Source organism: Strix aluco, chromosome 2 (genome assembly GCF_031877795.1).
Source record: "Strix aluco isolate bStrAlu1 chromosome 2, bStrAlu1.hap1, whole genome shotgun sequence".
Taxonomy (NCBI): Eukaryota; Metazoa; Chordata; class Aves; order Strigiformes; family Strigidae; genus Strix; species Strix aluco.
Genome location: NC_133932.1, coordinates 31665771 through 31680430, shown reverse-complemented (window position 1 = coordinate 31680430; position 14660 = coordinate 31665771). Strand labels below are relative to the sequence as shown.

The following is a 14660-nucleotide window of genomic DNA, read 5'->3' as shown; positions in this document are numbered from 1 at the left end:
ACGCAGGAGGAAACATGGTAACAAGTGATGAGGAAAAGGCTGAGGTGCTTAATGCCTTCTTTGCCTCAGTCTTTAATAACAAGACTAGTTGTATTGAGGGAATCCAGCCTCCTCATCCAGAAGACAGAGACTGGGAGAACGACCCTCCAGGAGGAGATAGTGACCTACTGCATCACACAGATGTACACAAGTCTATGGGACCAGATGGGATACACCCGAGGGTGCTGAAGGAGCTGGCTGGGGTGCTCGCCAAGCCACTTTCCATCATTTACCAGCAGTCCTGGCTGACCGGGGAGGTCCCCACAGATTGGAATTTGGCCAATGTGACACCCATCTATAAGAAGGGTCGGAAGGATGATCTGGGAAATTACAGGCCTGTCAGCTTGACTTCGGTGCCCGGGAAGCTGATGGAGCAGCTCATCCTGAGTACCATCACACAACACGTGCGGGACAACCAGATAATCAGGCCCAGTCAGCATGGGTTTATGAAAGGCAGGTCCTGCTTGACAAACCTGATCTCCTTCTATGACAGGGCGACCTGCTTATTGGATGAAGGAAAGGCTGTGGATGACTTCAGTAAGGCCTTTGACACCATTTCCCACAGCATTCTCCTGGCAAAACTGGGTGCTCGCTGCTTGGATGGGCACACGCTTCGCTGGGTAAAAAACTGGCTGGATGGCCGGGCCCAAAGAGTTGTGGTCAATGGAGTTAAATCCGGTTGGCAGCCGGTCACAAGTGGTGTCCTCCAGGGCTTGGTTTTGGGGCCACTCCTGTTTAACATCCTTATTGATGACCTAGATGAGGGGATCGAGTGCACCCTCAGTAAGTTTGGAGACGACACCAAGTTGGGTGGGAGTGTTGATCTGCTCAAGGGTAGGGAGGCTCTGCAGAGAGACCTGGACAGGCTGGAGCGATGGGCCAAGGCCAACTGTAGGAGTTTCAATAAGGCCAAATGCCGGGTTCTGCACTTCGGCCACAACAACCCCCAGCAGTGCTACAGGCTTGGGGAGGAGTGGCTGGAGAGCTGCCAGTCAGAGAGGGACCTGGGGGTGTTGATTGACAGCCGGCTGAACATGAGCCAGCAGTGTGCCCAGGTGGCCAAGAAGGCCAATGGCATCCTGGCTTGCATCAGAAATAGCGTGGCCAGCAGGGACAGGGAAGTGATCTTACCCCTGTACTCGGCACTGGTGAGGCCGCACCTCGATTACTGTGTTCAGTTTTGGGCCCCTCACTACAAAAAGGACATTGAATTACTCGAGCGTGTCCAGAGAAGGGCAACGAAGCTGGTGAAGGGTCTGGAGCACATGTCGTACGAGGAGCGGCTGAGGGAACTGGGGTTGTTTAGTCTGGAGAAGAGGAGGCTGAGGGGAGACCTCATCGCCCTCTACAGCTACCTGAAAGGAGGTTGCAGAGAACCGGGGATGAGTCTCTTTAACCAAGTAATAAGCGATAGGACAAGAGGTAATGGCCTCAAGTTGTGCCAGGGAAGGTTTAGACTGGGTATTAGGAAGTATTTAATTACAGAAGGGGTTTTTAGGCATTGGAATGGGCTGCCAAGGGCAGTGGTGGAGTCCCCATCCCTGGAGGTGTTTAAGAGTCAGGTCGAGATAGTGCTGAGGGATATGGTGTAGTTGGGAACTGTTAATGTTGAGTTGATGGTTGGACTGGATGTTCTTCAAGGTCTTTTCCAACCTAGACAATTCTGTGGTTCTGTGATTCTGTTATTCTTGCAGTTTTACCCTGTTGTTGTTGTTGTGTGAGGGTACCAAGATGATGAACTCCACAAACAGGGCAAGTACTGTGTTTGGTACAGCGTTCAGTCTTGCCTCAGATAAGCTGTAGGATAGCAGGTTGGACAAAGAGATACTGATTAGTCCATTCTGAGTACAGCAGAAGTTCAGTGGAAACAAATGTATTGTAACAGATGCAGATTTTTCTGCTGATTCTCAAGCTGGCAGAAATGGGGCTGTGCAGGTGACCTTCACTCTGCCATCTTCCATCACATTCAGTCTTAATGCATTTCTGATGTCAGGATTTTGAATTTAATATTTATTCAGTGTCATCAGGCTCACAGAGCCTGATTTTGTGTGTTTGCAGATATGTTTACTTTTTTAGTTTTCTCTTCGGCAAAAGTAATCAAAGTGAGAAAGAATATGGGTTAAATACATTATTACTCTGTCCTTCCCTAAAAATGCCATACTTTTTGCTGAATCCTCCACCTTCCAAAGAAAACTGTCAGAACAGTAACACTAACAGAGGCTTTGTTTCGGAGAGAAAATTAGGTCAGTTTTGAAAAGGTATTCTTGCATATCAGTCAACAGGTACCTTCTGCAAATGCAGGAGATCAGATGTTACATGCTACCTCGTATACCCATCTTTTTAAGCAGGTCAGCTGTGGAAACAAATTTCTAATGGTATAAAGTATACCTTCTTGTTTCATTATGGGGAAAAAGATAAATGTATCTGTCAGAGGCGGTAGGGTAATATGTGAGTTTTATAATGTTCTATTTAAAAAGTAGATTAAAAGATTTTTAGTACAACTTTTCTTGTTTTCTATCAAAGTTCATGAAACCAGGCACACTTTTTGGTATTGTTTTTGTATAAAAGATTAAAACAAATACAGTGAAGTGAGAGAAGCACATAATTCAGTTGTTTGATAAGGTCTAAGAATTTAAAAGCAGCCTGTGTGACTCTTCTTGAAATAGTTTCTTTCAACATTTTTTTTCTGTTAGGAAACATGAAAATAAACATAATTGCAACCTCTTCAGTAAAGGAAAGCAAAAAGGAAAATAATTATAATTGACAAAATGAATGTCTGAAAAATGCTAGACGATAAGAATTGCTCATCCTGACTTGCTGCGCAATGGAAGGTGCCCGTCTGAGTTTTTAAAAATTTAGCTGTTGCTTAATAGGTTTTTATATGTGTTTGAATATCACATTATTTTTTCTTATGAGATAACCTGATTTACTAACCTAGTATAATCCAACCCTAATGAAAATAACCAAGGCAGTTTTTAAGCAGTTTGTGCTTTTGGTCACTTAAGATAGACCAGAAACTTTATTGGTAAGGTACCTTGTGGATCAGACTTTCAATTCAATAGGCAATCACAGTAATCTTCTGGACTTTAATGCCAATAAGCCATTTAAAAGATCAGTTATGTAGACTAGAGGTCTGGTATAATCTCTTTCTTTCCTGGTTCTGTGCCTAATCTCACCACTGCAGCACAGTTTAATTCTTGCCCTGCTGTCCATTTCCCACACCCCCACAGCCCCCTGCCCCCCCCCCCCCCCCCCCCCCACTTGAGGAAAATAGATATTTTTGGTATAGCTCCTTACTCCTAGACTTTCAAGGCGAATGCTGGAATCTTCATTTCACACTTGGCTTTGACTTCATTTCCTCTCTTCTACTCCATGCAAAATTACTTTGGTAGTTCATGTTTAAATTGACTACGTAGATACTCAAGTTTCACATAGTTACTATACTCAACTTAGTCTTGACATTGGCTAGTGTACCAAAGTCAAGGTTAAGTAACAGAAGATACAGTGAGGTGGGTGCTCATGTGCCAGAGTGCACTGTTGGCTTAGTTTTTAGCTTTAAGTAGTTCCCGTGTTGACTCGTGTTTAATTATCACCACTATTCAGAGGAGTGCAATGGTTGGATCAAACCTGATTCCTGAGAAATCTTGTCCTTTGGTCAGAAGAACTTTTCCTAGCATGCAGGGTTTGGAAAAACATTAGATAGAAAATACCCAGGCCTCTGATGTGCATGTTTTTTGAGGGAGAGTTTGGTTCCTTGTCTGTTAGCTTTCTGATTTGCTTTTAACTAAAAGCCTGGTAATTAGACCACCTCAAATGCACTCATCTTCTTTGGATTCCAAGCATTTGTCCTGCTTTTGTAATTTGCTTTGTGATTCTGTTTTGTGTTTTCTTTTAAGGCATTAACTCTTAAAGCATATAGAGGTTCAAAGTTGAATCTGTCCATTTCCACTCCCACAGTTGAAGAACTTTGTGCTCTGGAGATTTCCTATACATGGGGATAAATACATATCTGTGCTCATCATTAATCTTCTGCTGTAAGCAAAGCTATACCCAGACCGAATGCTTGACAATCCAGTCCATCACATGTTTCCTGGAGTTCATTTGGGGGAGCTGTAGAGTCTAGAGAGAGGTGGGGGTTTTTGTGCTTTTGGGAACCTGAAGCACAAGATGCTGGAACCTGTGATGATGGCACCTGCAGTAGTAAAGGTTATGAATGCATAAATTACCATCAGCTTGGTCTGTAAGGTTGAAGGAGCACAGGCTGCAAGTTACGTGCAATGATTGCTTCTCCTATGTGAATTCCCATGACTGTCTAGAGCCAGCATACATGGCCTTGCTCTCTGTAGGCAGTCAGCTGCTTGTCGCTACTGCTGATTCAGTTCCTCTCCTGGAATTAGCTTTCGCCCAACTATCTGCTCAGGCTTGGTGGCTGGTTAAAACCACAGTCCAGATGGAATCTATTTGCAATAAAATATAGTTGCAAAATGTAGTGAATGTTAGTCTTTCCCAGATATTAAAATACCTGTCTTGAACACCTTTTCATTCTTTTTCACCCACTGATGGAGTGTATGTTTTTGTTCAAGTTACTTGGCAAAATTATGGTTTAAATACATCCAAATGGATGAGCATTTTTGCAGACAAACATGAGTCACTTCCCAAAACCAGTAATTAGTCCATAGTTATTTGTTATCCTAAATTGAAAGCTTTGCCACATTGTTGTCTGAAATTAATAGTTGCAGACAGAAACCTCTTCTTAAAACGTAGCTTATGCTGCAGCCCCATGAGTTCTGAAACACTGTTAGGAAGAAAACTCATTGTTCTTGTCATGCGTGTTCTGCTTCTGTCCCCATTGCAGATTATTGGAATACAAAAAGGAAACTAACATTTTCTTATTTCTTGAACAGCAAGACATAGCATAGTTTTTGCTTTCCTTCACTTTCCTTTATCTTTCTTTCAGTTTTATCTTCACAAAGTAACAGGGCAGTGCACTCTCCTGAGTGAATACATTGGTGTCAGCTCCTACTGCAGTGATGGATTGAGGAAAGGAAGTTAATAGATAAACATTACTGATCCATGGTTTAAACATTGCTTTTAATGATGTGCTTAGGTGCACACTAGCAGGAGTTGTACAGTGGTATGTGTTTTAAAACCAGAAACGTGCCCGTTGGAGTGCTTGGTATGTTTCTGTGGGGGTCAGTTACCTCTTAAGGCTGCCTGGAACCCCAGTGTGTCCTCAGCATTGGAAATGGAGCTGAAACCACCCAACTTCAGATACCCCGTTTCACCACACAGGGGAGCGTAGATGATTTGTATTAGTGACCCAGCATGCTGCTTGGACACTCAAAGGAAGCGTCATTTCCATGAAAGGGAGAATGGATTTTAATATCCCATATGTGAGGAGGTTGAAGCGGAAGGCTCAAAGCCATGAGGCTCTCTGTGTCCACCGTGAAAGGAAAGTGCCAGCCGTCTTTGCCAGAAGTCTCCACTGACAGGAGATTGAGAAATACTCATGCAGGGGGTGGTACAAGTATTTTGCAAGTATTTTTATGGCTGCATTCAAGCCTAACAATTTATTTACCTCTGTTGTTTACTGCTAAACTGTTAAATTCAGATGATGGTAATATGGCTTTACAAATCTGTGAACTTATCAGTGTATCAAGTATTTTTGAGTAGCCTTTGAAAAATACTGTGACTGGCACCACAAAGCTAAGGCGAAATGTCAAGATTTTCTTGTAAATGAGACGCTGCAGTCGGTGGTGCTAATAAAACGCTGTCTGGGATGGTGTCAAGGGAATATACAGAAAAAGCTGTCAAGGCATCATGGTTCCAGGAGAAACAAGATTAAGTCATACCTGTTTACCGAAGAAGGTAAAATGTAATAACAATACAGGAAGTAAGCACACCTGGTATTATTATTAAATAAAACTTCAAGACTTTTGAGAAAAGGATCAGTATCCACATTCATTTGGTAGTAAACATTTTGTTTGAAAATAGTGGATTTAAACTGATTACTGAGGTGAAAGGTGTGCAGAAGTTAGATGTGCTGCCTGGGAAACAGCACTGTAGTGGTGCTAACTGAGAAATGTGGACGGTACCAGAGCATTTAGCATGACAGGGAGAAACAGCTCTACAGACTGTGCAAGAGAGAGGGTTTTGTCCCAGTCTGAAAGGTTGATGCTTTATTCCAAATGTTGAAATATGTTTATTCCATTCCCTGATGTTCTCTATGGTCCCTCTTTGAAGAAGAGCCAGGATGATAACAGTGGTTAAATCCAAAGAAAGAAAAACAAGCATAATTTTTCATGTTTCTTACAAGATGTAGTACCTTTTCTAATACTATGTGAAGTCCACCCACTGTCTTTGTTTGCAACAGATGCACATCAAAATGTAGCATTATTTATGTTAAACCCGTGTCGTCAAGCATGAGGCTCCAAGTTCCCTTATTACTGACAAATACTGAGGGATCTACTCCTTCCCCCTGGCTCCTGAGAAGTGCTGCTAAGGGGCTGCATGGTATTGCTGCTTTTCTCATCCGTTTCATAACCATGACCTCTGAGAAGTTGTGGTTGTTGTCTGTATGCACTGCTGAGCGTGGTTACAGTGATTGACTCTTTGGAATGCGTGACTTAGTGGGTAGCCTTGATATCTAATGTGAAGCTGTTGCTGTTGTTACTGTTAGGGCTTGCTAGGATATACACCTGCCTGTTGTGTATTTGTGCTGTTTGGTCTGTGATACTGTGTGGTACAGCTGAGCATGATTAAACTACCAGAATAATGCCAGTCCAGTTAGTTTCTGGTATTTGGCTTCACTCAAGAAGAAACTTGTTAAGAGAGTGTAAAGCATTTCATCTCCCTGGCCCTTTCTCTTTGAAAGACAGTACTAATAGGGGAGGAGACTAACTCATCTTTGTATAAATAAAAATAAAATAATAATTTTAAAAAGCTGGGAAAATAATTACCTTTAAAGAAAGCCTGGAGTGCTGCTTTAGAACCTAAGTGTACCTTCACACTTTTGTACAATGAGAGTTTTTGAAACTTGTTAAATAGTGAAATGACCTAAAGCCCAATTTCAGGCATCTTAATTCTATAAGCATACCTTGTGAGTCTTACTTCCATTTACGTATCTAAATCTAAGGCAAAGTCGCTTCTGTTTTCATTGTTCCTTTTTCTTGAAACTTGCAATAAAATATAATCCTCTGAAATACTACCTCTGTGATTGAGTCTTGCAGAGTATGTTGCTAGCAGAAATATGATTTTTCTAGCAGTGATCAAAACAGTAGAAGGAATATTCCAGTACATTTTTGTGAAAGCTTCTTAGAATATTTTCAGGAGCCTGATCCCATAAACTGTTGTAGTCTTCCATCATTTCTGGCTTTTTTTACCTTCTCAGATGTCTAGTTCTGCAGCAAGCAGCAAGTCATAAAGGGGATGCAGGTGGGAGCTACCTTAAGGCATTTACTTCTGGTAAGTTACTGGAGAGGAAGCAAGGGCCCATTGTAACGGTGGGCATAGCCAACTAATATGCACAGAGAATTGTTCTTTCATCCTGCACCCTTTCCTATCACACCCCCTAAAAAAAAAAACCAAAAAGATGGGCTTTGATGCTGAGAATTTCCCAGCAAAATGCTGTGGACTGACATAGCTTTTGTGTAGCTAAAAACAGATGGGTGTTGGATGCACACATAGAAATTATTTTTGAAGTGGCTTTCCATGTGACTAATTGACTTTCCTTTGTTTGTTTCATTAGGTTGTTTTTGTTGTCCTTTTTTAACTTTATGAGCTTGCCAATATCTGAGAGTGATCATTCATGTGAAAGGAAGAGGAAAATAATTGCACTTTTTTTAAAGCATGCCTTTTTTGTAGCTTAGGTGAAAGAAAGAGAGCAGCTTTCTCTAATGTTGAAAGGCATATGGTGTCTGATGCTCTTGATGAAAATCAGCATGTCTTATACTCAACGTGCCTAGTTTAAATGTGTAGCTGGCCAATACTAGAAGCGCCTTAACCTGGAGATCAGAAACACATACTGAGCTTATAAATCCACCTCAGTCTTGCAGTTGAAAGGTGATAGTGTACATAAAACATTTATTTCATGCTCATAAAAAGGTGAAGTACTTGGTAAGAAAAATAGAACCAGAAGAAATCTATTGTTCAGAAAGGAGTTACTAAAAGTAGAAAATTTTGGACATACTGAAATTAGAATGTCAGGGAAAACCACACAGTGGAGATGGTGAAATTTCTAAGCTGGTTCTCTGAAATGAAGAAATTAAAAGAAGAAGTGGTTTTGTGCTCCTTTTTCAGTCTTTCTCACTTGTATGACCTACCAGGGCTTGAAAGCTTCATTATTACTGTAAGTCTCTCTTGTGTTTCTGGAGGCCAAATATTTTGGGGAGAAAGGAACAGGAGATTCATTCTTGTTTGTATAGAGACTTAGCTTTCTCCTAGTAGAGTCAGGCTTGTGGCTGTCACCTCCTGCTCAGATGAGGGAGACGAGTGTTTCGTAAACCCCCAGCGTAGTGGACAATGGTGAGACAAGTCTTAATTTTCTACAATGTACTAATTGGATACACAATAATTGGCTAAAGTATATAATAGGTTATGGCAAGCAATACAGCATGCCTTGCATTACTTAATGGTAGTGAAAGAAAAGGGGAGAAAGGAAAGGAGGGAGATAGAATAGAGAAACAGAGATCACCAGTCCAGGTTCCTGCATTGGTCCTGTCTGAGTTCGTCAGGGATGCATCTGTCTTCTTCACTTCTTCATGTCGTCTTCTTTCTTTCTCCCTTTCACTCCTCGTCCCTCCCCCCTCAATTTATACACACTTTCCTTGGGTCCATCCCCTAGGTCAGCCCACATACCTACATATCCCATGTATGGAGAGGGGTAAGGTGTTTCATGGGATGCTGTAATTAGCATGATCTTGTTAATCTTTATTAGCCTATTCTGGGGTGTCACTTTAATGTGCATTTCATGGATAATGAAGCAAAGGTCATTTACTAGACAGATGGCCCTTGAAACTTCACAAGGTGCACCAGAACAGAACCATCCTGCCTTCACAGGGCTCCCTCCTCCAGCTGCATCCTGTGCTGTCCAGGCAGCCTTATCAGCTCCAAACTCCACACTATCTACCCTGCGACTATAGATTCGCTACTTGCGAGTGTTTGAGATGTTCCTTGGCTCAAGGGCCTCCGCTCCCCCTCATCCCTTATCTTTCTCAGGCTGTTTTTTTCTCGCAGGCCTGTTCCTCTCAGGCCCTGTTGTTGGGGAGTTACGAGTCGTGTCTCGCAGTGGCATATAAGATTTTTATCAATAAATTTTTTAACTTTTTCATAACACCCTATTAAGAAAGATCATACTGTCCTTCTTTTTGTTCTGAGTTCACTTTCAATATTGTAGTGGGCAACCTTTTATAAAATGAAATATTACAGGCTTGGTCTCTGAAATGAGCTGAAGGAAAGAAGTTGCTAACTTCAGATAAAAGGCTGTTCAAGCATATGTGATGCCATGAAAAAGATGCAAAACCGCTTGTGTATGAAAGTGGCAAAAAGCCACTGCAAGTTTGAATATTTAAAGATCATTTACTCATTAGTAGTGAGTTTCAAGTAGAAGATTAGATTAACAAACCTGAGACCTTGCCACAGCTGGGCACTGAGTTAGGAAGCCTTTCAACAGCAACAGTAGCAGTAACTGAGCGTACATTTTTTGGCCTATTGCCTGTGTATCATTCAAAATTAAGAGTGATCACAGAAAATTCTTGACATATTAAGCCACCAAATGCATTTGATAGTCAAGTGCAGTATTCCTTCCTATCATCCAAGACTGAATAAAGTCCTGAGGATTTTAGGCAGTTATATGAATTTTGAGCACTATGATGGGTAACAATGTTTAGCCCAATAGTTTGGGGTTTCTTTGTGAGCGTAGGGTTGCTTGTGTTGCCATCCTAATACACATTGGTACAGTGGATCTTTTATGGAGGCCTTACACATCAGCTGTACAGCTGTGTTAGTAGTGCAGAGCATCTGAGGTGAGCTTGCTGTGCTGAACAGCTACGCATGTTGGCTGAGATAGCAGCCTCCTCCGGAAATCTGTGTGGCCTTCACCTCTTCATCAGTGCTGCTGTCACACAGAACACCAAAACTGGGTCCTTTCTTTTCTGAGTGTTAGATCCTGAAAGGCGATGTTGTGGCCACTATCTGCTTTGAGACACCAGGAGATAAAACCTCAAAGATGAAAACTAGCAACAGTCAGCTGAAGCTTGAGTTGCAGCATCATGTGTGCTGCCTGTCTCTGTCCCATCCTTTGTGAAAACAGACAGCTCTGTGTGCTCTTCCTGTAGGAGTGCCTTTTCCATTCACAGAGCACTACTTTAACAACAGAACAAAAAGCTCAGCAGTGTAGACAATTCCAGGTCAGTTCAACACTTGGTAGTCCTTCTGTGAACAGCATGAAAGGTAGACCACAGCAAGCCTCTGGGTAAGGTGTCTCCTGGGTGAGAAAGTCGTAAGGAACTCTCTCGTTTCCATGGCCGTATGAACTGACTGCATTTTGAGCTAATTTGAGCTTCTTTCAAAATAAAAATTGATTTGTTGACGGCAGTGTGGAACAAGCATGTTTGGAGTGTTATTCAGCTGTCAAAATACAGTATTACTGATGGGGTTCTTTTTCCATCCCTGTACAAAAGGAGGAGCTCCAGTCTGGCATCTTGCTAGTTTTCTCACTGCGTTGTTAATGTTGACTTTCTTTGTTTTTTAGCATTTCTGATCTCTTACTCATTGGGATGTTCCAGAGTTCCTGATTGTTTCTTTTTTATTTAAAGGGGAGAGAGGGAGATGGAGAAACAGGTACTATTGTACTTGTGCAGGTACTAACAGGACTTCTGTCCTCATAGAGTTTCTGAATAAAATGTTCTCTCCTGTCATTTTGAAATCATTTTGTTGCTAACACATCATTATAATTTTCTTTATTTAGCGATGATAAGGTAGTGGAAGAACAACCAGAGGAAGATGAGGAGCTAACCGTTGTGGAAGATGAAGATGTTGACGATGATGATGATGATGGTGATGAAATTGAAGAGGAGACAGAGGAAGAGTACGAGGAGGCAACTGAAAGAACTACCAGTATTGCAACCACTACTACCACAACTACAGAATCTGTGGAAGAGGTTGTCAGAGGTAAATTCTTAGGAATTTAGCTTGGGGCTGGAAAACTGATGCTGTTGCTTTTCATGTTTGCCCTTTACAACAAAAAAATGTTCCAAACAGCAAAATATCCTAAGTTGCAGCATTGTTATGCTTTGGCTTCTGTAATTCACACATTGAATCCTTTCTTCTTTCCATTTTTCATTACAAATATTCTTTGGAGGTGTCTGTCTGTGAAGTGTGATTGTTGTGTATAACGTGGATGGAAGCAGAAAGGTTGGTTTTATTTTAAAGTTACATTAAATGAAACTTGACTGCCATATGTAGCAAATAACACAGGAAAAGTATGTGTGAATAACACAAGAAAAGTATGTGTGTGGGTTATCATGTGCATGTGTTGCAGAAGGATAGGGAGTGTCAGTTCGGAGCAGGAGGTAGCACTAGCTGGTTTGGCGTCTTATATTAACAGCAGTGATTAGTCATTTTGTGTGATTTCTGTTAGATAACCTGCTTCCAATATTTTTCCGTGAACTAGTAATTCAGTAAAATTAGGTGAATTTAGAAATAGCTGTGCAGAAAAATGAACTTAACTAATGAGTTGTATTGCAGGGGTGGGGGAATAGGAGTGCATTGCCCAAAAAAAAAGCATGGAGTAAGAAAGAGCTCTTCTTTTCTAAAATTTGTTTTTTATAATATTAACATAACTGCATTTTAAACTTTGATTTTTACCCTAGTCTATGGACAACATAGCAACATACTATTTTTAAGTGCCACCACATTTCTCCTGTGATACATGTTTGAATGAATTATCCTTGTATTTCTGTTTTAATAAGTACAATTCCGTATGATGTAAATCTTGGTAAGATAGATGTCATTTCTTCTACAGTGCTTATATCTTTACGAGTAGGTGCTGGAGATGATGGCAGAAAATGAGAGTAAAAGCCGCAGTTGAAAAGAAAGGAGTTGGGATGTATGGGAGGCAGAGGAAAAATGACTGTGATTGGGGCAGTTGTGAAATGAGACAAAAAACATCTGGCCTGGCTCTTTTCCTCTCCCCTTGCTTTCCCACGCCCTGTCTCTGGGGATGCCTGGGACTGAAGTGCCAGTGGAGTCCCTTGCATGTGGCAGCGACCTTTTCTCTTGAACCATGGTGCCCATATTTGGCAAAGCAGGTGTGGAGAGGAGGGCTTCTGGCTATGACTCATCCCACACACCAAGGACAGAGGTGCCCAGGGGATGCTTTGGAAAAAGCAGAATTACTTCGTTTACCTTTTTTCTGTTCAGTCTGTGTGTGGATAATCTCGCTAATCAAAAGTGCTAATGCTTCACTAAAATCACTTGCAAATGTTTCTTTCTAAGGCTGGTGATACAGTCTTGTGCGTTTCTGTCTTATATAACTGTGTTGAGTGTTTTGCTCAGTTATTGGAGAGCCATTTCAGTGAGGAGGGGGTGGCAGGAGATTATGTTTAAATCTTTAAACCAATTAAATATATTTCCATATGTGAGCTTTCACCACCTGGGGATAAAACGCCCTGTTCTCTCTGGTAAATGAATATTGAGAGAGAAAAAAAAAGTACACTTGACTTTAATGGGATTTTGGATGAGTGGAAATGAGGACAAATTAGGCAGAACATGTTTCTTTACTCAGGTTGACATTTCAAAGAGGTTAAGATGTTTAGCCTTCAGGAAAGTAGTGTATAATAATATGAATGTAAAATACAAAAGCGATGAGGTGAACTATTGAAGCCACCTTTTAAAAATTCTTTAGAAGTATATACACTTGCTAGCTGATAATGAAATGCTATTATCCTGTTTTTCCAAGTCTAGAATTTCCCACTGTGGGTGACTGTGAGTGAAATGTGTTGCTGCAAGTGAAGCGAGGGCAATCTGTTACCAGGACAAGTTTTCAGCACAGTTCTGCCACAGCCCTTTGGGCTTTCTGACCTCCAGCTGTCCTGGGACATGGAGGGTGCTGAGACTGTCCCTGAGTGTGTGTGACTGGTATCTGACAGAGCTCCACTGTGCAAAATGCTTGCTTACTTATAAATGTAGAAATGTTCAAATAACTTAAAGCCTTGGCCCTTGCTTCTACTTCCCTTGCTGCACCTGAGAGAAAGCTTCCTACAGGGCCCCAGTCCTGATAATCCATCCAGCAGATCCAGAATAAGAATTTCTGTGGTGAGCATTTGCTGTTGTCTTGCTGTTGCAGACAGAAAAGTTTGTCGCTGTCAGTGCAAATGAAAGAGGCAGAGGTACCTTGTAGACAACGTACATTATTAAGAAGGGGTCCATCCTATGGAGACACCTTGAAAGATTAAGTGTCGGAGCTTCATTCTCATGCACATGAGCTCTGCTCAGGCTAATTTTCCCAAGCGTTACTAAGTGCAGTTCATAAAATGTATCCTAGGATGCTCTTCACAGACACTTTATAGCCAGTTTTATGTATGCTTTATGAAGCTGTAACTAATATTATGTCATTAGAATTAAAGAGCATAGAGAGTGGGTTTGTCCAATTTGAGAGGAGTTGTTTTTCATATGTGAAATCAACAAAGAGCAACTATTCTAAAACAATAAATTAGGATCTAATTGTGGGCTGGTACTGAGCTCTTTCTCCCCCAAATCAATTGAATAATTGCCATCAACCATAAATAATTGAAAAGCATAAACGTAATGTTATACTTTAAAGACACTTGAGCTATTGTAGAATCAATTTGTCAGGCAATTTTATTTCTATGCATATTTTAATGAATCGTGATCAAAATAGTAATAGCAGAACTACTTGCAAACTTATTTCCAGTGAAAAGGAAGTTAGTCTTGCCTAGAGAATGGGAGAGGTCATCAGCAGGAGGACAGTCTTTTCAGTTTCTGCAGCAACCGTATTTTTATAAACTATAGTGTTTATTCAAAAATGTGAATCAATTATTCCTAACATGGTACTTGCCAGTATTCACTTTCCTGCCTTTTGTGAATGACCATCTTTACTCTCAGTTCATAGCGAGTAGGGCAGCAAACCCAGTTTAAACTTCCAGATACACTCTTGTTGGAATTCAGGTGTTAAATCCAGCTGATTGTGGGTCCAAGGTTGGAGGGATCCAAAGAGTAAAATTAGTGTCAGGTCAATGTTTTTCACCTTTGGTCACTGGGAGATGTTATCACTGGATTTGTGCTGGAGAAAGCGTGGCTCGTTTATGAAGCCCTGCAGGAAAGCTGTGGCTTTTGACTTTTGTCTCCATACGGAGCAAGAGAGGTGACTCTCTGCTGGCCAGGATTTAAGCAAGGGAACAGTTAGATTTCTGCTGTCATCGTCGCAGTGTTGCAGGTGTTGCAGAGCTGCTCCTGAGGTATCGATGCTCCAAGTGATTCTTCCAGCGCGTGACCGAAGCAAGCAGGAGCACTGCTCCCCCGTCATGTGCAGTTGCTTGTGATTTTATTTCTGTTCTCCTTCAGCACAGCAGGTGACAGGAAAAATCAGTCTCTCTTGGCGT

General features: G+C 41.5%; 1 protein-coding gene across 2 annotated transcripts in view; it reads left to right on the top strand.

Annotated features, from left to right (window-relative positions):
* Positions 1–14660, top strand: part of APP (amyloid beta precursor protein) — a 227767-nt gene that overhangs the window by 120390 nt on the left and 92717 nt on the right. For both annotated transcript variants that reach the window (XM_074813930.1, XM_074813921.1), the window contains exon 6: positions 11006–11208. In XM_074813930.1, the coding sequence (XP_074670031.1) occupies positions 11006–11208 (203 nt within the window). The remainder of the gene's footprint in view (positions 1–11005; positions 11209–14660) is intronic.